Below are 26,664 nucleotides of genomic sequence, written 5' to 3' on the forward strand. Positions count from 1 at the left end.
AGTCATGAAATTGAGATCGGTGATTTTTGTCCAAAAGTGTTTGATGTTAATAATTTTGTTAAAGGATATAGATAGTGGATGAAGATCACTTGTTCCAAAAGGTGTCTCACTCTAGAGTGCTCTATTTTATTATTTTTTCCTTTTAAAAATTTTATTTTATCCACGTATTAATATATAATTAGCTCAGGGTATGAAATGAGACACCATTAGGGACAGATGATCCTCATCCATGGATAATGTATTCTATTATTCACTTTACTTGATAGTTAGTTCTATTATTCACTTTACTTAAAAGTTAGTTAGTATTTTATTTAGTTTGTTAGAATAAGTTTCTTATTGTAATGTTTATATAAAGCATAATTATTGTGTAATGATAATCATTCTTATATATATTTTTATTGTGTAGACAAAAATCACACAATACATGTAATAATCATTCTTGAAAATAATACTTGGATAAAATGATGAACACATAAATGTGTGGGGACCATATCTTCTATCTCACGATATATCACCACATATATGTGACCAAATACAATTCAAGACACATACCATGTATATATTGTGTGATAGAAGATGTGTTCTTAAATGTGTGAAAGCATGCATGCTTATTTAAGAGTGACCCATGTATGTTCCTCTTGTTCTATCATGTTTGGTGATAGAATCTTCTGTTTTTTATATACAAACATAGAGAAAGGGATCTAATCATACACAGTTTTTCAGTTGGAAACAACTGAAGAATCTCTTTTCTCCTTTACGTTCTGTAATAATGACATGATAATAGTGACCACTTGGGAATCTCACTTTTCCTTACCAGCTTTCTCTACAAGCCATAGTACGGGTCTAATAATAGAACTATATAACGGACAAGGATTTATTGTCCCCAACCCTATTCCCAACTAAGTTAAGACAGCAATAACTGAAACATGATTTCGTAATTGAATTAAATATAAAACCAACTTGATGATTGTGCTTAATTATTATACAAAAAGTGTGTGGAAGCTGCATCCTAACAAGTTGTTGCCATATACATAACGTTAACATTTTTTTTGAAGACAAATCACATGTCTCATGAAACAATGTCTTTATCTAATCAAATTACACCAACTAACATAATTATTTCTATTTTTATGATTTTGTTTATTTAATTGAATAACACATTATAATTTGTGGGAGATAACATTGAAGATACAATTTGGGACAAAAGATCTCCATTCAACATTTTTTACTCAAAGTGTTATGAACCATTATAATTTTGAGTGAAAAGTCCTTCAATATTTTGATGACACTTACTATTCGTACCTAAAATTTTTGGTATAGTAAATGTAAATCCTTTCATGAAATTTTTTGGGCAGGGTCAAATAAAAAAAATAAAAATGAAGTGGGCCCATATTACTGAGAGGTATAGTTGTATGCTTCAAAATCAACAAAATAGTGGTAGAGGTTCACGAGGTTGGGTTGTTTGACTTGTTGGCTTATAATGTATGTTGGACCCCCTCTTAGGTGTTTCAGTTTATTTCCTTATTCTATGCCAAGCAAAGTGCAAGAATATAAAATCTATATGCTAACAGTGTAAAGATTTATGTACATACATATTATTATTTACTATTTATTTGGATTATATTTTTTGAAAAGTCAACAATAATTAAACACCAATGGTGAATAATATAATAACAGTATATAAATCTTGTACACTGTCAGTGCATACACCATTTTCTCTTCTTACAAATCAATCATCACATTTCACAAACCAAGATATGTGGTAATAATAATAATAGTCTAAATATGACAAATATAATGAAAAACAAACAAGCTCTAATATTTGTTTGTATGTTCCTTGATATGATATTGTATGCATGTAAATGGAACAAGTCCAAATAATTGACGTAACAACATAAGAAGATTGAGAGAGAACAAATGAGTCTTTTGGGTGTTATGTTCAATTACTTTTGTTCTCCATGGATGGAATAATAATTGTTGTGTGAGTGGTCCTACTCCTCTCCCAACAGCTCCATTAACCAAATAATATATAACTCTTCAACTACAACCACAACCACAAGAAAGCATTAATGTACTGTGCTTAAACTACTCAACAAAATGAACAACAATCAATCTAGCCAAGAACCAGTAACAACTCCACAAGAGACAAAATCTCCAACACAATTCTCCTCAGAGTACTGGTTCAACGATGCATGCATTCTTGACATGGATTACTTTGTGAAGACCCTTTCATGCATCAAAGAGAAAGGTGTCCATGCAGATTTGATTGGTTCCATCATTACCTACTATGCCTCTAAATGGCTACCAGATTTATCTGCAGTTGATATATCACAAAAGGGTATCAACCAATTCCAAGGATCTTCACCTGAGAGTGTCACAATATCATGGATGAAGAAGAGGTTCTTTGTTGAAACCTTGGTTGGTGTTCTTCCTCCTCAGAAGGATTCTATCCCATGCAACTTCCTTCTTCGCCTTCTCAGAACAGCTAACATGGTTGGTGTCTATCTAGCACCTATATTTCAACATGGTTGATGATTTTTCTTTTAAGCAACTATCTTATGATACATACATATATATATTTATCTTTCAAGGATTGAATTGAAAGTATACATTTTAGTGTTAGATATTTTATGAGTGTTGAAATAACAATCCTAGGATCTTAATATCATGATTTTCACATATAATATAAAACAAGTATATAAAATTATACATGAATTCATGTTCTCTGGTCTACTCTTTTGATATACCTTTTGAGAGAGTTTTGGTACAATGGTCTTTCTCAACCAAATCCTTAGTTCCCTTTGGGACCTTCGTTTTCTCTTTGATGGGGAGAAGTGAAAACTATTTGTGATTTTGTATATTGGGGACGACAATCATTCCTTATGTGTTAACTTATAGGTTCCCATTATCCCCCTATAGGTCAACGTTTGGTTATCCACTTATTAAGCTCATATCCGTTATTTTGTAACCCAAAAACAAATAGCCAATATAATTGTATTAAATATATGATGTCCATCTTATGAATTTCTAACATTTAGTTCTTCTATCAAAATTTTCCATATAAGGGGTGTGTGTCTTATCAGTGTCTTGTGTATATATGCATGCATCTTAGGTTGGTGTTGAGGACAATTATAGAACAGAACTTGAGAAACGGATTTCATGGCAACTAGACCAAGCTTCATTGGAAGAGCTTATGATACCTTCTTTCAGTCACACTTGTGGGACACTCTTGGATATTGACCTTGTTATTAGGTTGGTTAAGAGGTTTGTTAGTTTGGACCATGAGGGAGCTAAGAATGGTGCTGCTTTGGTTAAGGTAGCTAAGTTGGTAGATTGTTACCTTTCTGAGGCTGCTGTGGATTCCAATTTGAGATTGTCTGAGTTTGTTGCACTTGCTGGAGCTCTTCCAAGCCATGCAAGAGCTACAGATGATGGCTTGTATATAGCAGTTGATACTTATCTAAAAGTATGTATATCTTTTCATGCATGTTTCATTACTAGAGTCTAAGGTTTTAAATGGTGTTTGCAGTTATGTTGTGTTTACTGAAATTACGAAAAAAATTGTGTAAATGCAGCCACATTACAATACAATCGTGGATAATAGAATAGCTGAGATTCTGTAAGAGTTGATATACATCAACTATCAGAAAAATTACCCTTTTATATAGAACAACTACTAAAACTGAAAACAGAAATTGTTAACCAGATAATCGATTAAGTCTGTTGATTAATCGATTATCGCAGACAAAGTTCACCTAAACAAACTGAAACAGTTAACCAATTAATCGATTAACTACAATGTTAATTGATTAACTCTTACAGAATCCCAGTTATTCTCTAGATATCCTTAGAAATTGTTTCTTGTGTTATCAGTAGCATGCATCACAGTAGGAAATTGAGTAGGGACCAGGGGATGAAGTTAACTGACATAAATGTCTTTTATGTGGGACTATAGTATCATAGCTGTAATCAACAATTCTCTAAATTTGGCTTTTCTAATCCATATATGGATATGTAACTTTTTAAATGGTGATTACTTGAGTATAGAAAAGTAACTTTTTTCTAATATAGATGTCAACACTTGTCATCTATTTCTTTCATATAAGAGTATGATTGTATCCTTCTAAAGTTGAGTTACCCATCATTTTCATGTAGGCCATCTTAGAAATTAGTCTTCCCACATTTTATTTTAACAATACATATATTAGAAGTTATTGCTAAAATTAGAACATGGGCAAAGTTGACTTCTATTATACTTTATACATGATGATCATGAAGTACCAAAAGTTCCTGAATTAGATACCCTTTGAAGACTTTTTATATGATGCAATGGTAGTAATAAGAAAGGTTAAAAGAAGGGAAAGAAAAATGGAAACAAAGATAATGGATTTGGAGTAAATCTTTAGCATTTTGTGTTTAAGTACTTGATGCATTATTATGTTACTTGGTCTATTTTCTTGTCAAATTAGAGGTGTTAGCTATGTTGTTGAACTCTTTTAACTCTCATTTTGTGTTAAAGGCACATCCAGGTGTGTCGAAGCAAGAAAGGAAGGGTCTGTGTAGGTTGATTGATAGCCGAAAACTCACTCCGGAGGCCTCACTTCATGCAGCTCAAAATGAAAGGTTGCCTGTCAGAGCAGTCATTCAGGTGCTCTTCTCTGAACAGACCAAAATCAATCAACACTTAGATTGGAGAAGCTCCTTAAGTGGCTTGAGGAGCCCCAATGGTGCGGCGTTTGAGCCTCCAACACGATGCCTATCAAAACGTGAAATGGATGTCCAGCAAATGGAGATAAGGAAGCTGAAGGAAGATGTTTATAGGCTGCAAAGCCAATGCAATGCCATGCAAGTGCAGATGGAGAAGATGATGGTAGAGAGGAAGAAAGGTTTCTTCAAATGGAAGAAATTTACGTTTAGTAAAGGCGTGGAAGAGGCGGAGAAAGAAGACGAGTTTGGAAGGCAAACACCTATGGACATGAACACCAGTCTGGTTAAAGGCATGATTCCTCACAAGTGGAGGAAATCTATGTCCTGAAAGAGAAGATAAGATTGTGAATGGTGGATTTTTGTGTTTGTTATATTAAGCAGATTAGTTTAGTGTCTAAGTCTGTTTATTGGAGTTAGACTTCAGAATAATGTAAGATCAACTTTGTGTCTTTGGAGTAAATTCAATAAGGATGTGTGTATATCAAAGTTCTAGATTCAATTGTAACTACCTAGCAGTGCAAAAATTAAGAGGAGAGAAAATGGACACATTTGATTTTCTGCAGAAAAGTGTAAAATACAAATAAGGAGCAATTTATTTTGGATGTTTTACTCATTTTTGCACCTTTATACCAAGCAGCATCAAGATTTCTTTTACTATGCTTGTGTAGTAGTGAGGTTTGATAAACAACTAGTGATGATAAATAAACAAAATGCAACAAGCTATTATTATTAATCAATTATTTGGCAACTTCAAAATCTTATACACACAAATCAAACAATAGAATGCCTACACTACACTTATTTTCTCTCTTTTTTTGGGTTATGATAAATTTCATTCAATTATTCAGCTAGCAAACATCACTCAAGTTGTAAAAGGATCAAGAAACATAATTGCATTATACACTGCTTTTCAATAAGCTGTTTGATGTAGCAAGATCTTCACAACCACCATCATGCTAGTCACCACAGACTTTTCCCCCGAAAGTAGTCCACGCCTTTTCTTAAAAGCAAAGATGGAGCTGATGGAATTCGCCTCAAGGTCTTCCCACTCTCGGATCTACCAAGCATTTTTTCCTTTTTCTTTCTTTCCATCGTTTCAAAACTTGGAGTACCATTTCCTTCACCCATGCAAGATTCATCATCTTTGTTTGTCCAACCGTTTTTGTCTTGAAGAAGTTGCAGCTGCTTCTCTTTATATTCATATCCAGCCATGCCTATAACTTTTGAGACCTTCAACTCCTTTTGTGGGAACTTCTGATTCAATTGTTGAATTATCTCTTCAGTTCCACTAGAAATATTTTCTTGTGCTTCATGTGGATCCATTCCTTCTTGACCATTCTCCAAAAGCATTTGAAGCCATTTGTCAACATTCCCTTTGCCACGTTGCTTCCTCGTTTCTTCATCTTCCTCAGTTTCTGTCTCATGATGAAACAACAACGAAGCGCCGTAGTCCCTCTTTTCTTCAGTGATTTCTAGCTTCCGAAGTCTGTGCTCAATTGAGTTTTCTTCTTCCAAGTTAACAAGTGATCTAACATGCTTCTCTTCTATGATCTCCAACTCCTCTTCTTTTTTTTCAAGCTTTTGTTCTTCGTCTGCAAGTAAGTCATCTTCTGATGCCTTTTGTTCTTCCTCCAAGAACACCCTCAGTTCTTTGTGCAAAGACGATCTCGGCTTCATTCCAGGTAAACATAGAACAGGTTTACATTTCTCCCTTTCTTCAAAAGTGGAATTATCATCTATTCTCGACCTCTTCCTTCCTTGTTCCAATTCGGGTCTTATCTGTTTCTCAATGTCATCTTTCTGCATGTACTTCTTGTGAAGCTCTTTCTCTGCAGCATCACATATTACCCTTTGTGCTTCAAGTCTAGCCATTAATGCATTACTTGCTGCTTGGTTCAATCTTACTTGTTCCTTATAAATGACACTCCTACATCAAAAACAATTTTTTAACTTTGTGAATTAGTTTTAAACATTCACTTAACAATAATGTACAAGAGCCATTTTCGATACAAAAGTATTCATTTCAATTTCGGCTTTTTAGGACTTACTGGTGCATAGTATCTCGAATCATCTTCTCTAGCATGGCCCTGTAAGAAGATTGAGCCTCCGCTAATCGCCTGCACTTTTCCGCCTTTCTCCTTCTTTTTATGAGAGCCAATTCCAGGTCCTGAATAATGAGCTTTTCTTCATCATTTTTTAGCTTCATTTCATTCACTTCATTATCTAGCTTCTGCATTTCTCCTTGCATTTTTGTTGTTTCTTCTTTTTGCTTTAAGGAATCTCTGGCAATGACAATGGCTTGATAGGGATTTTTAACAAACCCTGGATCTTCATTTTCTTTCAGGAGATTCCCCTTTCCTTTCCTTGCAGCTACTGAGAAAACATCAAAGGAGCAATCACTATCTTCAAATCAAGATAATTAAAGAACAAAGTGTTTATGGTGCTATTTTCAAACAAAACTTAAGGCTGCATATTTTCATTAACAAAATGTTACACATGTTATATCTTTATCGAAAAATAACACCACAAGCACATAGAGAAATCACCAAAGTTTTTCGACAATTAAATTGCCAATGAATTTTTGAACTAAAATCATGATTACACTGACTTACCTATTGCAAGAGACATAGGCCTTGGCTTCTTATTGTAATCAAGTTGTCTTAAAGCTAATGCATCATAAGGTTCCCTTCTAGTATCTACTATTGCAGCTGGTGCAAGACCAACTTCTTCTTGCAATCCAATGAAATGTTGTGGAAAAGAATGAGAATCTACTATTTGTGAAGCATTCAACTCTTGATTTTCTCCTTCAGAGAACAAAAATGAAAAGCCTCTGTGTCTGACATTTACAACAACATATATTATCACACTCCTCCACTTGATGATTATAACATAGTTAATAAAAACATGGTACATGCATAGGTAACAGTTCATTACCTATAATTTAATATTACAACATTTTCTTTAAGGTTAACATGATATTTGACATGTATATAGGTTTATTCAGTGTGGTTAGTTAGTAGAAGTGTGAAAGTAATAAATATGCCTTATAAATTATAAGATTATTTTTTTATAAAATATGCCTAAAACAAGTTACCATAACAAGATAACTATGTGTTCTATACTATTATTGGAAATTAAAAAACTGCAGTTCCAATTTTTCATTCTTTCTATTTTTGATTCCTAAGGAATTTACCTGAAGTCTGAGTTTGATGCAGCAAAAATAGACAGGAACTGGTTAACAGAGATACCCAATTGAAAATCCCACCATGGGACTAAGAATTCGAGCTTGTTTTTCTTCCTCCTATAAGCTTGCCTTTGTATTATCCTTAAATTACTCATAACAGTTAAACCTCCTCCTACATTTTCATCACAAAAGATACAAAATTATCACTTTGATACACAACTTTTATACACATAAAAAGTACATAACATAACACATTCTTATAAGAAGAGAAAGTGAGATTACTTGAACAAGGGAACCAATGATCAATGTCCCAAGCAAGAGGAGATGCTGAATCCGCATGAAAATATATGACATTTCCATAAGTATCTACTCGAATCACCGCAGGGTCAAAACCAGCATTTCTGACAATAGATTCAGCAAAATAAACAAACAATTTTTTTCATTTTAGTTGAATTCAAAACTTGTTAGGTGAATAAATCAAAAATTAAAGTACATACCCGAGATGGCTGAGTTGCTTCCATAGTATGCTAACAAAGATTTTAGGCTTGTTTGTTGGCTTAGCTTTTGGATCAATCATTGGAAACATTTGATCTAAATCTCTCGCTCTTGAAGCCTATTATCAAGTTAGCACAATTATGAGACAAGTTAGAACGTGACGAAAATGAGAACACATAATTGAGTTCAATTGAAGTTGCCCAATAAAAATAATCATTTTATAAACATGACCCAGAATTTGTTTTCCCTTAAAGTTCCATTCTTTACAATAGAATAATCAAAGGGTCGAATTTAGTTACCTCATCTTCGTGCAAAGCATAAGGGGTGAAAGTGAAGGGAGGGCCATAAGTGTAGGGAGTGAAACCACGGTCTCTGCAGAGTTTTGCGTATGCTTTTGGGTACCCAAGGTTTTCATTGACAGCCATTTCCTCTGGAGTGAAGACATAATCTTCCGCCATTGTTGTTGGGTTTGAAGCTTTTGTTGTTTTTTGTGCTGATGAGGAGAGCTTGTTCTGTTTTGTTGTGTTTTGATGTTTATCTTTATGAGCCAACGGTCGAATTGTTTAAAGTTTTCAAAATGAAAATTTAATTGGATAGCTGTGGTGCCACTTAAGACTTTGTTGTGGGAGTGGAATATTGGTGATAGGGTAACGGTTACATACAACGAAATTTCATATTACTGTATATTTTGTATATTTTGTTTGGTTTCCCATGTGTATCCTCGTGCTACTAAAGACATTCTTATCTGGTTTCGAACTAGGAATATCTACAAGTAAGTGAAACTAACTCTTTCAATGAGTATTTTTTTTTTTTCATCACAAACATGACCACTTGAACCAACATCTATTAGTATATATGATTATTACGTTGGTTCAAGAAGACCAACATCTATTGACACATACTCCTGAATTATTTTAGCATTAGAGATGATTATGTTTTTTTAGCAAAAATTATCTGATATTTAGTATTTAATTAAACTAAACTTTAGATATTTATTAAAGAAGCTAGTAATTATTAATTTTCCTTAACATATGACATGGGCATAGTTGACTTTTCCTAAGGAAATAAATTTGCCATTTTTAATTACCAGATTGACTACTAACTACTAAGTACTACGTGTAATTCACTATTAATGTGCATGATCAGAGGCCCATAAATTGTTACTTTTAGGCCCAACTTTAGTTGAGTCAAAATATAAAAAGCCCAAATATAAAAATGACGTCACTCAAGAAAAGTAAAAAAGTAGAAAACGCCGTTGCCGGGGATCGAACCCGGGTCACCCGCGTGACAGGCGGGAATACTTACCACTATACTACAACGACATTTGATGATATTGTAATGATTTCATATTATCTATTCTTATTATGTTTTCCTTCTTCTATGCTATTATACTAGGCAAAATTCACCACTTTAATTTGTCTACCATTTTTTTCATTGAGAAAATCTCTTCTTGGGTTGTGCTTTTCACCATGTCAAAGTATTTTGTTCCCTTATTGTAGTGAATGATCTTAGGCCACCTAGTTATGTGTCTTTCTACTTTTGGATTGCATGATACTATATTTACATGCCACCCTATTTATGGTATGAATAACTAGACCATGTTGCCATGTTTTTTGGTTTCTTATATATTCACCCAAGCAAGAAATTTGACAAAAACTTCCTCATGCATTTAATCACTCAATATTAATGGAGTTTGAATATAATAATAGACAATGATAATTTAATCACTCAACATTGATTGTGTAATTGTGTTTATGAATCATAGTCCCACACACAATAAATAGTTATTGCTAGTACGAGTTGTCTCTTCCACACACATAAAATATACACTAATATATAACCTAATAGTTAGATTCTTAATTCTCACTAATTTATTACATATAATAAAAAATTGCTACTATCATATAATATACCTAGAAGAAGACAAAAGAAGAAGTTTGGACTACACATACATGTCAATATTGATTTGAAAAGGTGAATATTTGAGGCCGTGTGAATGTTTGTTCTTTTCATTATTATCAACATTTTAAAAGGGAATATAAAGGTGGTTAAGTTGTGTGTTTTTTTTAAAATATAATCACTATACTTTTTGAATTTTATTATAAAATATCTTCAATTAAAATTATACACACCAATAAAAGTAGTAGTTAATCTAGTTAAACTATTTAATATTTTAAAACTAAATATTACAATATTAAAATTGTATCCTCATCCAATATTATATTATTTCATAGTTGATAGACTTGAGAGATCAAACTTTTAATTTAATCTTACTATGTAAGGACTATTGGTTTTTCCAACACAAAAGAAAGAAAATTATGACAAAATACATTAAAAACCAAAACACAATAACATTTATAACCTTTAATTTTTATTAAAGTTAAATTTTAGCCTTAAAAATACACTACAAAATACAATTTAGATATCCATTAATGGAGATGAGACTTACTCAAACCCCGAGCGCAATTGCATAGGGTTTGTACACAATACAGAAGCTAGCAATTTATTTGCAATTTTTTTGTCTTCTTATAAATTGAGTAGTCATCTTTACATTTCCAAATTTGGGGTTTTAATTAAACGGATTGAGTGGACTTTGTACAAGCTAATTAGGTAATCCCCATGTTTGAAAAAAGAAAAGTACAAATTTGAAAACCATTTGGTTTTCTCTTTTAAGACACTACTTTAAGTCTCAAAACAGTTTTTTTAATTTTATTATTTTGAATCTTTCTGGTGGGAACACTATTAAAAGAATGAGACTTTCCATCTAGTTGTAAAAGTTAAATCCTTCAATGGTTAAGAAAATATAGCAGATTATATTACATAAATCATATATGACACATACAATAAACAATTGAAGACCACTTCAACAACTGAAGATTAGTAAATTACAATCATCAATCATAAAAAAACAGAGATAACAATGACAAGTAATAAACACAAACCATTGCAACCTGTTCAGCCCAATGTGTGACATAGTTTTCCTTATGCTGATCCAAATTCATGAAACCACTTCTCATGGCGATCAATGTCAGCCTGAGAAACACTTCTTTGGACTTTCTTCAAAGCTTCTTCAAAATCACACATGGCAACAGGATCATTTGAAATCTCATCTTTGGGCATGTTCTTGATCTCGTCACGAGTCTTTCCTGCTATCTTACGCCTCATACCATTCAAGGAAGCATCGCGACAGACATTAGTCAGATCATCTCCACTATAGCCGTCTGTTCTGCGAGCCACATCATCTATGTTGACGTCGGTGGCCACCTGGTGCAAGTCAAGACATACTTGTTAAATGCTCAAGTTCATTCTCTTTTTCGGATGAAGTAAATGCTCAAATTCTACTCTATTCATATTTCATTGCAAAAATCAATTAAAGGCTTTACACAACAAAAATAAAGAAAAAGCAAGGCCGAGATCCTATACACAACTACAAGACAGTATCACAATAACTTGCCTCTACAGTCTTCAAATTGATACGGATCAGCTCTTTACGACTCTCAAAATTTGGAAGAGGAATATATATACGCTTTTCCAGCCTTCTTCTGCTTAGCATTAACAACAAATTGGATCAGCAATTGTTGATCAGTATATCAAAAGAGATTTTGAAGAAATATAACTCTAGCTCATGTTTTTAACTTTTTATCACTTACAACCTAAGAAGAAAAGAATGCAGAGAAGCAAATACATACCTTAGTGCCTCATCAATGTCCCATGGGAAGTTAGTGGCTGCCAAAACCATTACTATTTTACGGCTACCATCTTCATTCGTCGAAGTATTATTTACACCATCAACCTGAACCAAAAGTTCAGATTTCACCCTTCTGGATGATTCATGCTCCCCGGAAGCCCTGATGAAATAGAAGTCAACTCAACAAGAGTTCAGATAATTCCAGGAGATAGTACAAATTAAGAGTGAGCCTGTGGAACCATGAAGATTATGTTGGGGAAAGAACAACAAAGACTTACCCTCTAGCATTGCATAGAGAATCAATTTCATCAATGAAAATTGTACTTGGTGCATACGATCTTGCAAGATCAAACAAACACCGTACCATGCGCTCACTCTCGCCACGCCACTTAGAAGCTAATGTAGCAGAAGAAACATTAAAGAAAGTGGTACCACATTCAGTAGCAACAGCTTTAGCAAGAAGTGTCTTCCCAGTTCCCGGAGGACCAAACATGAGAACACCTTTCCACGGTCTCCTAATTCCCTGCCAGAACAGAAATAATGAGCACCACATGAACAAATTTTCTGGACTTACAAAGACAGATTTTGCAGAGATAAGATGTTAATTTGGTTATTCAAATGTGTCAGAATTCGGATACAATAAGAGCCTGCTTAAAGAATAGATCATTTAAGGATGCAATTTCTTTGAAAAAGATCTCGCCGTGCAAAAGGATCTTGACGTAACATGGGAATTTGTGCGCATAAACTTATGTCGTAACAGTAACTTCACAAACAGGAAAGAGTTGCAAACAAAAATTAAACATGGTTGCAGGGAAGATTAGTTCAACATATAGCCAAACAAGGATAACAACTACAAATTATCATATACACAGCAATGCAGTAACCCAACTATCCGTTTAATATAACATGGTTTTTAATTATATAAAATATAAGAATTGAAAGTAAAATAATTATTCAAGAATACCTGGAAATACTCAGGCATCCATAGTGGAAGCACAACAGCTTCTTCTAGAAGCCTTTTGGCTTCAGTGAGGCCAGCAACATCATCCCACCTGACTCCGGGAGAGGTTTCCAATACATCTCTTTCAAGCATTTCAGCCAAGTCAGGATCAGGACCTTCATATTGTGCTCTCTTTGATTTCCCATCATCAACATCCCCATTCTATCCATAAAATAAACATAAAATAAATACACAATTGTGCCTCTTGAGGACCTATAAGAGATTCTACACAACACATTAAAGTGATGATAACATAGACACCAAAATTCCAACAACCTCAAAAGTCTTGATTATTTTGGTAAATAATAAAGTAGAAGACAAACACCTCAAACTTGAGCTGTATAGGTTATGTAATTTAGGGCCATTTGTTTGTTTTTAACAAAAAATGAACATTTTGATTAAAAAATCATAGCTGACACTTGTACAGTTATTTGGTTGGGTTTAATAAAAAAGCAGAAGCTGCAAAAATAAAAGCTGAACTTGCCAAAATTACATTTGTCAAATCACTTTTAAGCCTAGACAAATGGGCGCCTAGTTACTAGGAAAGCAATATAGATGTCGATAGATACATGATTTGTTCGTCTCGACTTACATTATTTTTACAATACTACCTTTCAAGTGAACCTGATATGCGGTACAAAAAAGGCAAAATATGGTACGTGATATGTAAGAATAATGAGCAAACCTAGTAACTATTTACCCTACACTTCACTTGGATACAACTGTTACTTTCAATTCGAAAATTCTATGAATAACACTAGTCATTCAGGGATCAAAATTACTCATTACTATGAACAACACTAGTCACCAACATTTTAATTTGCAGTCTATCACAATTGCAGCCTCAATATTGCGATTTTGGCAGTCTCGCTACCCCAGCTAGCAACCACAATTATGGCCACATCAACCCCATATTTTCCCAATTATCAACAAATGCATTAAAGACAGTGTAGCAACAATCAAGTTAAAAACACACGCCACAAATGGATCAATGAAAGAGCAATACAAGTTTTCACAACTTACAGATGAATCTGTCTTACTAGATCTTCCAGAAGCATTCCCTTTCTTCGCAGAAGTCGATCCTCGCGTTCCAGAGTTAACCCTACCCGCCCTCCCACCACCACCAGCACGAGCATTTGTCGCAGCAGCACCCGTTGCTGATGTTCTGGTAGTAGCACCACGCGCCCACGCACCATCTTTCTTCACATTCCTTGCAGCCTGTGGTCTTCTAGAAGTATCTCGACTCGGCGGCCTCCACACATCAGGATCGTCCATCGGATTATTAAAACCACCACCACCACCACCTCCCGATGATGACGAAGTAGGATACTCGTCCAACGGCTGAAATGCAAAGTTAGATTTGCCAGAAGAAACTGATATCGGTGGTGAAGGAGCACGTCTTGAATTTCCCATAGGAGTTTCCTTAAATACCCTTATCTCTGCATCTAGTTGCTTCACAACCTCAGTTTCTTCAGAAAGCGCTTTTTTCACATTCATCCATTTGGAACGGATTAAAGGATCATCAACACTATTTAGGTGCCTATAAATAGTAACAATATAATAATTATAATAATAATCATTAATCACTAACGAAACAAAATTGTACTAATTGTGCGAATTAACGGTTACTTACTTGTTGATCTGTGCAATTGCGCCATCGAAGAAGATGATTGAAGTGTCGTAGAGTCCTTCGAGAGCGTATTCTCTTGCTAATTTGAGATGATCTTGTAATCCTGTTAAAGCTCCTCCACTCATTGTTTCTTCGAATCAATAATTTCAAATTATCTTCTAGAACATTCTTCTTGAGTATGATGACGGAAGAAAAAGTGTGAAGTGGAGCACTTTGACGGCGGCGTTTAAAGATAAACGGCGGGGAGAGGGGGAGGAAAGTGAATTGACGAAAGAGTCCCTTGAGGTTTCTAGTTGTGATGGTTCGAGCAGGGAATGGTTGGTTTGGGTTTTGGTGGGCTTTGGTGTCATTTCTGGTGGTAAAGGAATGGGCCCACAACCCGCACCAACCTCTTTATATTTGGGAGCAGATCTATTAGTCATAAATTCAATAGCATGAAACTCAGTCAGATGTCAAACCGGGAGAGGTTTCATATTATGTTTAAATTATTAAACTGTCGGGTCTGATCGGGTGATTCCATATATAATTAATATTTTTATCCATAAATATATAGTTATTTATAAAAAATAAACCATTATATAATTAATAATTATGTAGAATTATATTGAAGTAATATCATCTTCATCTTTTTCTGGATCCTAGTAAAACAAATTATTATACTTGTGTTCCATTTTTTTTATTTTTAAGTGAAATAGTCTAGTTTACTTCCTTGGTTAATCCAGTTTAACCGAGTTTAACACGGTCGAACCATAATTTTCTTGGTTCAAAGTAGTCCAAGTCTCATTCGGTTAAGACTATAAACTATAGTAGTTTTTAAGTTTGGTCAGGGGTCAAATCGGTCAAACCATCGGTCCGGTTCTCATAATACTACTCCATATAATGTGTCATTGTGTACCATTGATTGTGATGAGTTGAAAAATTAAATTAATATTTAATAATTAAGTATTTTTCTGACCAATAAGAAATAATGATATATTCACTTTTTCCACCAACTCTATTATTCACCTTTTGCTTTTGTTTTACTTTAGGTTATTATTAACCTTACTTTTTTACTCTCTTTTCTTTTGAATTTTCCCTTATTTTTATTTGAATGTTATGAGTGGTAACTTTGTGTCACCGTGTTATAAGTAATGTCATCATTGATAGTCATTTCAAAGGAAAAAGTAACTTATCATTGATGATTGTAAAAAAATGTGCAGCAATGTCTCATAAGAACAGTACTAAGTTTGGATTGGTTTTCATAATATACCATTTATTTCCTTCTGTCATTTTGGGATTCAAACATATCTTGGACAATATTTTTATCATCGTAATATTACATCATGGTCATGGTATAAAAATCGGTCACTAATATAATGGAAAACATCTTTTAGAAAGTCAAACTTATCTCCATTACTAAAATGCAAATATATGAAAAAACAAAAAATAATAACATTTATATCCTTTAATTTATACTGATAACATATTTTTACCCTTAAAAATTCATACAAAAACATAATTATCCTTTCTAATAATAGGACTTTGACTCCCTTTGTGAGGTTTATGACGTCCAACGTAACATGCACAAATCTACCACTCCACTACTTAATCTTTCTAAGTATACAATGGATTATACCAAAATGTGTTGGACTAATATACAAGATCTCGCTTAATCTCTACGTTGAACAAAATATTAAGAGTTTGATACTTATGAGTAATATTTGTTAAAAGGAGCAGTTGTATCCGAAAAGAATTAGTTTCAAGGTGGAGGATACACAAAAAATATACAATATATTATCTACCTCAAAATCCAACTTAATGTTTCTAGGTCACACCTTTTTCCTTCTATACATGGAGTCCAATGACGAGGTTCCAAACTTTTTTTATAAGTAAAACTTTTTATTCTTAAATGAGGCCTAGATCAAGTGCCCCTTGAATCTTGATAATCATCCATTAAATCATTAACACTTTTTTAGTCTTCCACAACTTTGGAGATCATTATATATACACCTTTGTAACATCTATATGTTGGTACTCAATATATGTTGATTCATTTGTATTACTTTTTAAAAAATATACAATAATAATTAAAAATTAGTGATAAATGATACAGTTATTACATACATTTTTTTCTCATTTTATTTCATCTAGTTTCCTCTTACTTTTATTTGGCCTTTTCTTTATCACATCTTATTATATATGTAGATTATAGTACATTATAAAAAATGCAAAATTAATTGCTATCGTATGCATTAATACTTGCATGTTCTAATGTATTGACTCGCAGACCTATACGGATGAAAGTCCAGAAACCAAAAAAAAATCACGTGGATCAATATTGAGTCACCGTACATGGTTGATTTTGATTTGTCATGCATGCATGTTCTTCTGTAAGAATATTACACTACAGAGAGTATCAAAGGATATTATAAGATACCAAGATGAGGATCTTAGTTTATGGATCTCTAATGTTTCCAAAATACAATTACTACGTCAGACTTGATATTTAACAACGCCCATTTAACAATGTTCATATGTTGAATGATGTTAAATGTAAAGCGAAAGAAAATTAAAAGCACTTATTGAAGTAAGCGTTGTTAAAAGTATTATCTTTGACAACGTCTGTTGAAACAAACACTGTTAAATGTCATATTTCATATATTTAACAACTTTTTTGATAAGCATTGTTAAAAGTGTTATGTTTAACACGGATTATTGAAGATAATTAGTAAAGAAGATTCAAATGTTGGAGTTAAATTAATTATTTATAATTAATAGTCATTTTAATAAGCAAAAGTATTATAAATGGCACAAAGAGTGTCAAGTGTCAACCCGATTATACACCCAAAAAACTTGACACAAGAAGAAGAATCAATACACCATTTTACAAAAGATAAAATTTACTCGACTAATATTAGAAAGTCATAATGAGAATTTAACCTAAATCAACTAAATTATAATATTTGAAGGGTAGTTGCCCTCATGTGGGGGTCCAGATAGCCCTATGTGGCACTTGTATGCTTGTGGTAAAGCTGGTAACTCACGTGATAATCCTATTGAAAAGAATCGTTTCCTTTAATAATGTCTTACCCTATGTTCAAATTCAAAACCTTTCAAATATTTCAAGTTTTGGGTTTGTCTTCTATTCTTTAACACACCTTCATTTACTATTCTTTGACCTATTGCCTTCATTTGCCAGGGTACGTTTATGGGCATAGGGAAGAATTTTGAATTTGAATACACAAATTAGTGTCAATAAAGTTTTTACTATTCTTCATGGGAGGGATGAGTAAATCACAATTGTTATTTCGAAATTGATTTATTATTTGAAAATGGACTATTTCCTTTCCTTAAATATACGATCATATAAAATAATTTTATTTTCATATCACCTTTAGTCCATATTATTGCTTAGTTATAAAATGGATCATTTGTTTCATTCACATAGTAGGATATGTTTTTGTTTTTAATCATTTTATTTAATAAAAATTATTCACTAATGTTCCACATTTCACGAGACATTAATTAGTAGAATTTCTTATTTAGAAAATAATAATCGGGTAATTAAGGAATACAAAACCTCACTAAATCAACAATTATATATGGGTCAAGATTCTCCATAATTTCAATACTTAATCAATAAACTTTTATATAAGGACTTGAATTAAATTTTATTAGAAAAATTAATATAAGAAAAAAGCTTGTGTGCTATCTAGTAATGAATTTTTACATTGTCAACAAACTAATATCACAAATATATTAAACTCAAATTAACATCCATTATTAGATAGCTAAAAAGCTGGTATAATAATATCAAAAAGTTGCATAATTCAATTCATAAGTTGAATACTTGAACTACCCAAAAAAAAAAAGCAACCCTATAATATAAGTCCACGTGCTACCTAAAACATTGGTTGAAGTTTCATTTTCAACGCTAAATGCAATTTAAGACTCTTAATTAATATAAAATGATTTCTTAATCTTCATACGAAGTTCCCAATGACGAAACTAGTTATGATTTTGATGCAGTGGTCCATAGTTGATGAGAGAAAAGTGAAGGGTATAAAAGGTAACTCACAACCTTAACCTACAAAATCCTAAGCGCGGGATCTAGTGTAACAATAACGTTTACGTTAAATGAAACATCATAGTCACATTCCTATCACTATTGCTTCTCACTCACTCAATACACTTTTACTTTTCTAGTCAAAGCAAACATCAAACACCACTAATAACTCTCATTAACTTAGATACACCATTTAACGTCTACTAATATAAGATTCCGTTAGATTCTTAGAATGACTAAAAGATAAAAGTTTTTATTTCTATAAGCGATATTTATTGAGAAACTACACACATTGAAATGAATTAGTTCCTTAACTATTGGTTGATGAAATATAATTGGTAGTACAAAGAATACACTATTTCTTACTTTGTCTATACAGTGTTTACCAATTTTATTATGAGAAGAATAATGTTCCCATGATATAAAGAGATAAATTATCTTATCCTGCCAATAAAATCATTACATATGTCCTAATTAATTATTTTCTATAAAAATATTTTTAAAACTAAACAAAACAATACACATGTTATACTGCTATACTTTTACTTATTGGAGAAGATAAATTATCTTCTGATACGATAAGATACTTTATTCTCTTTTATTATTATTATGTATAGAATGAAATCTCTTTTTAGCCACTGAAATTTCCCTTTTTATTTACTTCTAATTTACAATTACTACTCATTAAGAAGTTGTAGATATTATTTAAAACATGAATACATAAAGTCTATTATATGATTTCTATAAAAGAACTCTATTCATTATTAACTTTTTGTTGTGTGATTTATGCAAAACAATAATTACATATAATTAGAAAAATGAAGTAATTAGTGTTTAGAATAAATAAAAAAGTTACATTTTTATTAGTTGTTACCAATATAGATTCTTGGAACTTGATTCTACAAAATTAACAAACATCTTCGCATGAAGTTCAAATAATGTTACCTTATTTTTTTTCTAGAAAGTTCTAAACTCTACTCTATAAAAATGCTTGTCATATTCACCATTTAAACTTTTTTAAGTAAAACTATATGTGACAAACAGAAGTAAAGAAAAAAGTGTGAAATTGTGAATGTTGATTTTCCTTTTTAATTATAACTTTGGTTTCATTGTTTGTTTGATAATATATCTAGCTGTTTCCAACAAACACAAACAAGTGGCGCCTCTTCTATCTTCAATGAAGGTGGTGTTGATTGCAATATAGACATAGAACACAGGTCATTCCTCATCCATAGATTATATATGCAAAGATTTCTATCAAAGTTAGATTCTTTTACTACTTTTTAGTGTATTTGTGGGGTTATGTTACTTAAACATTTACCTGGTTTTAGTTATCTTCTGCTAGGTGTATGAGAAAATGTCCCAGAAAGAGAATAAAACTGGGAAAGATTGAATTTTGGATTTTTTTATATTTTTATTTTCAGATGGGTATGGTAATTTAGTAGGATCAGAAGGAAGAGAGCATTTTATGTCATCCCATTTTCCGTTTTAATTGTTTGGCATGTTATTTTTTTATGTCTTTCTATTTTTAAGATTTCACAATGTGTGTTCTTTTGGGTACAAAGGAAAACATTGAAAAATGTTGGAATATGTTTGTATCCCTCAATCCAATATTTTGTTTTATTATTATTATTTAAAATTTGATATTCCTTGAAATTTAATGGAAGGATTTTTTGGGTTAAAACAAAGAGATATTGATTAATCATGTTACTTAAAGCAAAATCAGTTGCATAATTCAAACTTTAATTTGACATTGATCTTAAATAATATGAACATGTTTCAACATAATTTGTCACCCCACTCCCATTAAGGTCTCTTTTTGCTGCAACTATACCTTACATGATCACTTTGATGTTCTACAGTAAAGAAGTAGAACTTGATTTGAGAATTACCTTTTGCATTTGTCATCATGAGCACTTGAGTGGTTGTGTGAAGTGAGTTTTGTGATCCCAGTTGTGAAAGTGAGACTCTTTTACTTTTTATTTTGTTCCCTTAGATTTTCATGTATTTGGTCTTGTTAAGTGTTAAAGTCCCATTTTCACTAAGTATATGATCAAAGAACCATTTAAAATCACTTGGGAAACTTTCCTCCGATGAGTTAGGCCATAGGCCGAGGTTGTGTATTAAGTGTTAAAGCCTTACATTGGTGAGTTAAGCCTAATTTTTCCAATAGGTTCCTTGATCTTCAATGTGTTTACTATTTACTAATGTCCACTGCTTGTTTAGCTTTCTTTTGCTTTTCTGTCTTATTATTTGGTCTTTTTTTTATTGCAGGATTCACACATAAAAAATCATCTTCCATACTGTTTTTTCTATCCTTCTGAATTCGTAGTCATGAAGAAAGAAAAGAGTGTTACTTTGACCGCTTTAGAGCTCCCTGGTCGACTGACTCGTTCTCAAGCTGCTTCCTGTTCTGAATCTAGACAGTTTCCCCCTTTGAAGGTCGTAACACAACAAAATCAGAAGCAGTCTAAAGGAGCCAATCCAAAAAGACCAGTATCAGATAATACACGCCTTGGACGTAAAAGGAGGAGTGTCCTTCGGGATGTCACTAACATTAGCTGTGAAAATACTTACAGTAGCTCTTTCAATGCAACTAAAATTCAGGTTGATTTAAATTAGCTCCAACTTTTTTAGAGCAAGAAACCATTTAATTTTAATCACTTTCATGATTATTATCATTGGTTAAATGTTTCCTTTCTTCATGGAATGTATTTATGGATTTGTATCTTGTTCATGGAATTCACTTTCTTCCTCTTTCACCACTTGTAAGTTGTGATGCCAATATTCCCCGGTAATTTTCTGACTTCCAGGCTAAGAAAAGCAAGTTGACTATGGCTGCTCAACTTAATGTTTCCATTGTGGTTCAGTCAGATGCTATGGAGCAATCACAAATTCAACTTGGCTCAAATGCAAAGGGTTTACCGGAAATAGGGCTTAGATCAGAAGATGTTACATGCTCCGTGAATTTGCAACACAATGCACTTGACAGTCAGACACCCGGAATATCTGCTCAGACATTAATTTCTCAAAAGAAAGGTTTTTCTCTCTCTATTTTCACCCACGAGATTGCAATACTAATATGTGGGATCCCTGCATATTATGATATACTTTGTTGTAACTTTGTAAGATATGTTCTGTAAGTGTATGGCTAAAGGCTAATTTACAATATTAAATATTTTTTGTTTTTAATATATTTTTTACTTAGCATTATTAATCTAAATTAGTTAGTGTATGGAGCTTCAAGGTCTGTGTCCTGTGTTAGCTTCTAAAGCCTGAGGTAGTTTTGAAATAAAATAAATTGTTCTTTCTTTGGTCAAGGAGTCTAAACAACTACAATCGGGCCTCTTCCCACTAGGTGAGTTTAGTCACATGGATCAAATGATGTCATAATGTCATATTCTAAATCATGTTTATATTCTAAATCATGTTTATAGTCGGACCATTTAAATCTAAACCTTCTCAATGGTTTTGCCTTTAGTTTTTCTTAGTTTCTGTCTATCTCTCACTTCTAGGCTACCCTCCATCTTATCTACTCTCCTTATTCTAGTATTTGTAGGCCTTCTCAATATCAACGCCTGCCCAAACTTCCGAAAACAATCTCTACCAGCTTTCCTATAGTTGGTGCGACCTCAACTTTCCTGTTGTAGCTGCTAGTGTGCTACACCAATATGGCGATGGTCTAGCAAAGGTAACATCCATATAGGGAGACACATAACATCCATATAGGGAACACATAAATGTTTTAATCTTTTTCTGTTGTAATATTGTAAGGTCTTAAAATTCAGTGAATTGTCATTGCTAGCATAGCTGACCATATATTTGAAGTAATCAAGCTTTCTTGTATTGAGAAATTTGAAGATTATCTGCTTCTGAGTATTATAAACAGTTTCACTTTGAAGCCTATTACAGTGACGATAATTTACAATTATCTATCCTATTATGATACTTTTCATTGAGTTAGTGAATCTGCTGTTAAAACTTTCTCAGTTCTACAAATTGTTGAAGCCAAGAAAGGTAACCTTTCTGGAGCTCCAAATATAGCAAAGGATCCAGATGTCACTGATATAGATGCTGGTTTTGAAGATCCTATATTTTGCACCATCTATGTTGTTGATATCTATGACAATTTACGTGTCGCTGAGGTTTGTGTCATAAATGCCCGACCAGTTGTATACACTAGTCTTCTTGTGTCCATTGCCTTTTTGTCTGTATAATTGTATCTTGTGTTGAAAGTTACAAGAATATATTCATGTTTACTTTTCCTGCCAGTCTTTTTCATGCTTAAGGTTTATGATTTAAGTCCACATTCCCGGTGGTGGTATAAAATAAGTCCTGTCTTATCAATAGCTCCATATACAACAACAACAACCAAGGCTTTTATCCCACTAGGTGGGGTTGGCTACATGGGTCGAATGATGACATAATGCTCTTTCATTGATAAAGCGTTGAACTCTAAGTCTTTCTTTTTCATTTCCCCTATGATTTTTTGTCTCCCTCTTCCTCTAGGAATTGGATTAGCTTCCATTTGATCAAAAGCGCCATATACCATCCCTTAGTTTAATGGAATGCTAATTAAAGGAAGCAAGATTTAAGATAATTCGCCTCCTAAGAAAAAATTTCAACTAGATGATTTCAGTGATTTCCCTGTTGCCCCTTTACTTTTATGCACTTTTTGAATTTAAGATTATTCAGGTGCCATGATATGATCAATAATAATTATTACTTTTATGCACTGTTTATAATGTTGCTGTCAACTGTTTCTCTTGGATTTCTTTCACCTTTTATCTTAAGTTGTTTGCAAGATATTTTATTTTTCAGCTGTCAAGAAGGCCTTATCCTCACTTTATGGAAACAGTACAGCAAGATATCACTCAAACCATGCGCGGGTTACTGGTTGATTGGCTCGTAGAGGTTGGCCTCATCTAAACTTTCTAATATGTTAAGTATGCCTTCAATCTATCAGGTGTTGGCGGAACAAAATGAACGGGGCTGAATTTATGAAGCTTCCGCTGAGTTCCTCTCTTAGGCTTTGTTTGGTTTGGAGAAGAAAATGATAAGAGAGAAGATGAAAAGAAAGAGATAAGAAATAAAGTTGAGTTGTAGAGTTGTTTGGTAGAAGAGAAACAAGAGAGAAAGAGAAGAGAGAAAATGTGAGTTTTTCTTATATATACAATTTTACCCTTGCACATGTATGTGATAATGTGAAGTTGGTGGGGGTAACTTAGTCATTTCCAAAAACTTTATTCTCTCATCTTACTTTCTTCTCATGCTTCAAGAGAATAAATTTGGCATGGGACCCACCGTATTTTTTTCTCTCTTCTCTCTTTCATCTCACAACCAAAGGAGAGAAATTTGTCAACTTCCCTCACTTTCTCTCTTCTCTTCTTCTCTCCTCTCATATTCACCTCAACCAAATGAAGGCTAGATTGTAGTTTCCTGTTTGGGGTCACATTTCCTAGCTGATTTACTGAAGTGGTTGTTTTCAGTATGTATGTAGTAGATTATGTATATCGAGTTTGATGAAATATGAATGCTGCATTTAATTCTCTTTCGTTTTTAACCTTTTTTCTTCAGGTTTCTGAGGAATACAAATTGGTACCAGACACTCTTTACCTATCTATTTATCTTATAGATTGGTTTCTCTCCAAAAATTGCATCGAAAGACAAAGACTGCAGCTCCTGGGCATCACCTGCATGTTAATTGCTTCGTAAGTTTTTACTTTCTGTGAACTTGACCTCTTGCCATCTCATTCGTAATCGTCAACTGCTCATTAGTAATAATGTTCATAATTTCATAAAATAAACTGAATTTTTTTCGGATTAGCCGATGGTGTTACATGGTACCAAACAATTTGTTGATGCTTGTGTTGCAAAGAATATTCACTATTTCCTTGGTCCATGTAAATAAAAGGTCACGTTTTAACGATTGTATACCCTAAACATCATAACATTCAGATTATTATATTTGGATGGCCTTGAGATGTTCATTTGTCTTCGTTTCCATGACTGAAGGAAGTATGAAGAGATTAATGCCCCGCGCATTGAAGAATTCTGCCTTATCACAGACAACACGTACACCAAAGAAGAGGTGTGGCTTGATTTTTCAACAATAAATTATAAATTCTGAAATACCAGCGAAAATATATTTTAAAATTGAAACTGCAGTTTCAGTGGACAAGTCTTTATCTAGATAATAAATTTTACAAGATGCTAGTCATTGTTATTGGAGTATGTGTTCTGGAACTTTTGTTACTAGAATTACTGGAATCGTTTCACCGATAAACAATGTGGAGTGGCAGGTATTGAAAATGGAGATTCAAGTGTTAAAGTCCGTTGCCTATCAACTCTTTGCTCCCACCACAAAAACTTTCCTCAGGTACTTCTTAACATTTTTATCATTAAGAAGTCTTCACCTATAATTAAAAGAAATTTTAGTGTTATTTGGAGATTTTCATGCAATAGTCTCAGTACATTCTTGGTTTCATAGGAGGTTTCTTCGAGCAGCACAAGCTTCTTACCCGGTAAAAAAGCTCGATCTGGGGCAATGCTTGCTTGGTTCAGAACATGCCAGATTGTTTCCTTGAGTATCACTGATTACTTGCCTGCTGAAAACCTTGCAGGACCCTATCATTGATTTGGAGTGCCTGGGCAACTATCTAGCTGAACTAACACTGATGAACTATGATTTCTTAAATTTCCTTCCTTCTATGATTGCTGCATCCGCTGTATTTCTTGCCGGATGGACATTAGATCAGTCAAGTCACCCATGGGTTTGTGTTTATCATTTGTATTTTTTCTGTGAATTTACATAAAGGAAACATAATGGTCATTTTCTTTTTTACTTTCCAGAATCCAACTCTTCAACACTATACCGGTTACAAAGCATCAGATCTGAAATCGACAGTTCTTGCATTACGGGATATGCAGCTGAATACCGATGGTTGCCCATTAATCACCATACGGACAAAGTACAGGCAAGAAAAGGTACAGCAGAGAGGTGAAAAGAAAATAACTAAAACAACAACAACAACCAAACCTTTATCTTACTAGGTGGGGTCGGCTAAAAGAAAGAAAAAAAACTAAAAGTTGGTTTATATTTTCAAATCCTTTTTCAGTTTCAGAAATAGCAAAGCTATTTACTAGTAATTTGCATGATGATCATTATGAGCATTTCTTTTTTGCAGTTTAAATGTGTAGCAGCTTTGTCTTCATCAAAACTGCAGGATGCTATGTTCCGAAGACAAAGCTGATTGACAAATGCGAAAAAATTACTCTAAAGTGTCGAGCGAGCAAGTAAATACATATCCACCCTTTCTTAGTTGAAGTGCATCAAGATCTCAACTCACTTTTGCCAATGTTTAAGGTGAATACACTTTACTTGCTTGCTTTACATTCAAACTCAAGAAGAAGCCTTATCCTGATCAATGAGTGCAAGGAAGTTCTAATTGTAAGTTTGTAACTGATATGTTAGCAGCATAGAAGGAAAACTACTTGTTTTTTCACTCAAAATCTCTCATCATGTCTAATCTTATTCTTTCTCCAACTTCTAGATAATTGTTACATGACTATTCTTTAACACTTGTATATACATTTCATGAGCTTAGGTTTTGGGGTTCTAGCCGAGTTTTCTAGGTGGATTGAACACCAAAACCAAGCATGTGGATTAGGATGTTTCAAACTCTTGTAATTTTGTTTGAAGAATGTAACAAATGACATGATGAGAAGGGTGTTCCAATAAAAATGTCTCTACTTATTACAAGCCAACCAATAACATTAAGTCTTTGACTTGAAAATATTTTTTTAAACCCTTATTAGATTTATTTATTTTTATGTAAAATAAAAACAACTAACTTATTTTTCTTGTGAAACTTTGTTATTTCACACACCAATGGATGGTGAAGAGGTGAAAGTG

At 33.1% G+C, this 26,664-nt stretch overlaps 4 protein-coding genes, 1 long non-coding RNA gene and 1 other non-coding gene across 12 annotated transcripts; 2 read left to right on the plus strand and 4 right to left on the minus strand.

The window, feature by feature from the left end:
- LOC109342836 (root phototropism protein 3-like) lies at positions 2,049-5,316 on the plus strand. The gene is made up of 3 exons (XM_019580854.1): positions 2,049-2,493; positions 3,113-3,466; positions 4,520-5,316. The coding sequence occupies exons 1-3, from the start codon at positions 2,098-2,100 to the stop codon at positions 5,033-5,035; spliced, it is 1,266 nt and encodes a 421-aa protein (XP_019436399.1). The 5' UTR covers positions 2,049-2,097; the 3' UTR covers positions 5,036-5,316.
- On the minus strand, positions 5,415-8,953 carry LOC109342832 (trichohyalin-like). Of its 2 annotated transcripts, none has more exons than XM_019580844.1 (7): positions 8,686-8,953; positions 8,389-8,504; positions 8,174-8,292; positions 7,901-8,063; positions 7,320-7,543; positions 6,756-7,077; positions 5,415-6,634 (listed from the first exon to the last, which is right to left on the minus strand). In XM_019580844.1, the coding sequence occupies exons 1-7, from the start codon at positions 8,842-8,844 to the stop codon at positions 5,668-5,670; spliced, it is 2,070 nt and encodes a 689-aa protein (XP_019436389.1). In that variant the 5' UTR covers positions 8,845-8,953; the 3' UTR covers positions 5,415-5,667. The 2 variants fall into 2 exon arrangements, with proteins under 2 accessions (XP_019436389.1, XP_019436388.1); XM_019580843.1 differs by having other exon boundaries at positions 6,756-7,080; positions 8,686-8,951.
- Positions 9,472-25,045, minus strand: LOC109342837. Its single transcript, XR_002107123.1, has 3 exons — positions 24,861-25,045; positions 23,992-23,999; positions 9,472-9,484 (listed from the first exon to the last, which is right to left on the minus strand). It is a non-coding gene; the product is annotated as an uncharacterized LOC109342837 (long non-coding RNA).
- Positions 9,637-9,708, minus strand: TRNAD-GUC. Its single transcript has one exon. It is a non-coding gene; the product is annotated as a tRNA-Asp (tRNA).
- On the minus strand, positions 11,346-15,033 carry LOC109342833 (katanin p60 ATPase-containing subunit A1-like). Its single transcript, XM_019580845.1, has 7 exons — positions 14,708-15,033; positions 14,098-14,614; positions 13,039-13,236; positions 12,353-12,597; positions 12,076-12,234; positions 11,841-11,928; positions 11,346-11,650 (listed from the first exon to the last, which is right to left on the minus strand). Exons 1-7 carry the CDS (start codon positions 14,827-14,829, stop codon positions 11,369-11,371), a joined length of 1,611 nt encoding a protein of 536 aa, XP_019436390.1. The 5' UTR covers positions 14,830-15,033; the 3' UTR covers positions 11,346-11,368.
- LOC109342834 (cyclin-A2-4-like) lies at positions 19,852-26,481 on the plus strand. Of its 6 annotated transcripts, XM_019580848.1 has the most exons (13): positions 19,855-19,966; positions 21,024-21,356; positions 21,563-21,788; positions 22,740-22,894; positions 23,571-23,663; positions 24,327-24,460; positions 24,765-24,840; positions 25,052-25,128; positions 25,240-25,273; positions 25,373-25,522; positions 25,602-25,736; positions 25,937-26,012; positions 26,208-26,481. In XM_019580848.1, exons 2-12 carry the CDS (start codon positions 21,084-21,086, stop codon positions 26,000-26,002), a joined length of 1,419 nt encoding a protein of 472 aa, XP_019436393.1. In that variant the 5' UTR covers positions 19,855-19,966; positions 21,024-21,083; the 3' UTR covers positions 26,003-26,012; positions 26,208-26,481. The 6 variants fall into 6 exon arrangements, with proteins under 6 accessions (XP_019436395.1, XP_019436394.1, XP_019436397.1 ...); XM_019580850.1 differs by having other exon boundaries at positions 19,852-19,966; positions 25,671-25,736; positions 25,937-26,481; XM_019580849.1 differs by having other exon boundaries at positions 19,854-19,966; positions 21,620-21,788; positions 25,937-26,481.

This window comes from Lupinus angustifolius, chromosome LG03 (genome assembly GCF_001865875.1).
Source record: "Lupinus angustifolius cultivar Tanjil chromosome LG03, LupAngTanjil_v1.0, whole genome shotgun sequence".
NCBI classification, from domain to species: Eukaryota; Viridiplantae; Streptophyta; class Magnoliopsida; order Fabales; family Fabaceae; genus Lupinus; species Lupinus angustifolius.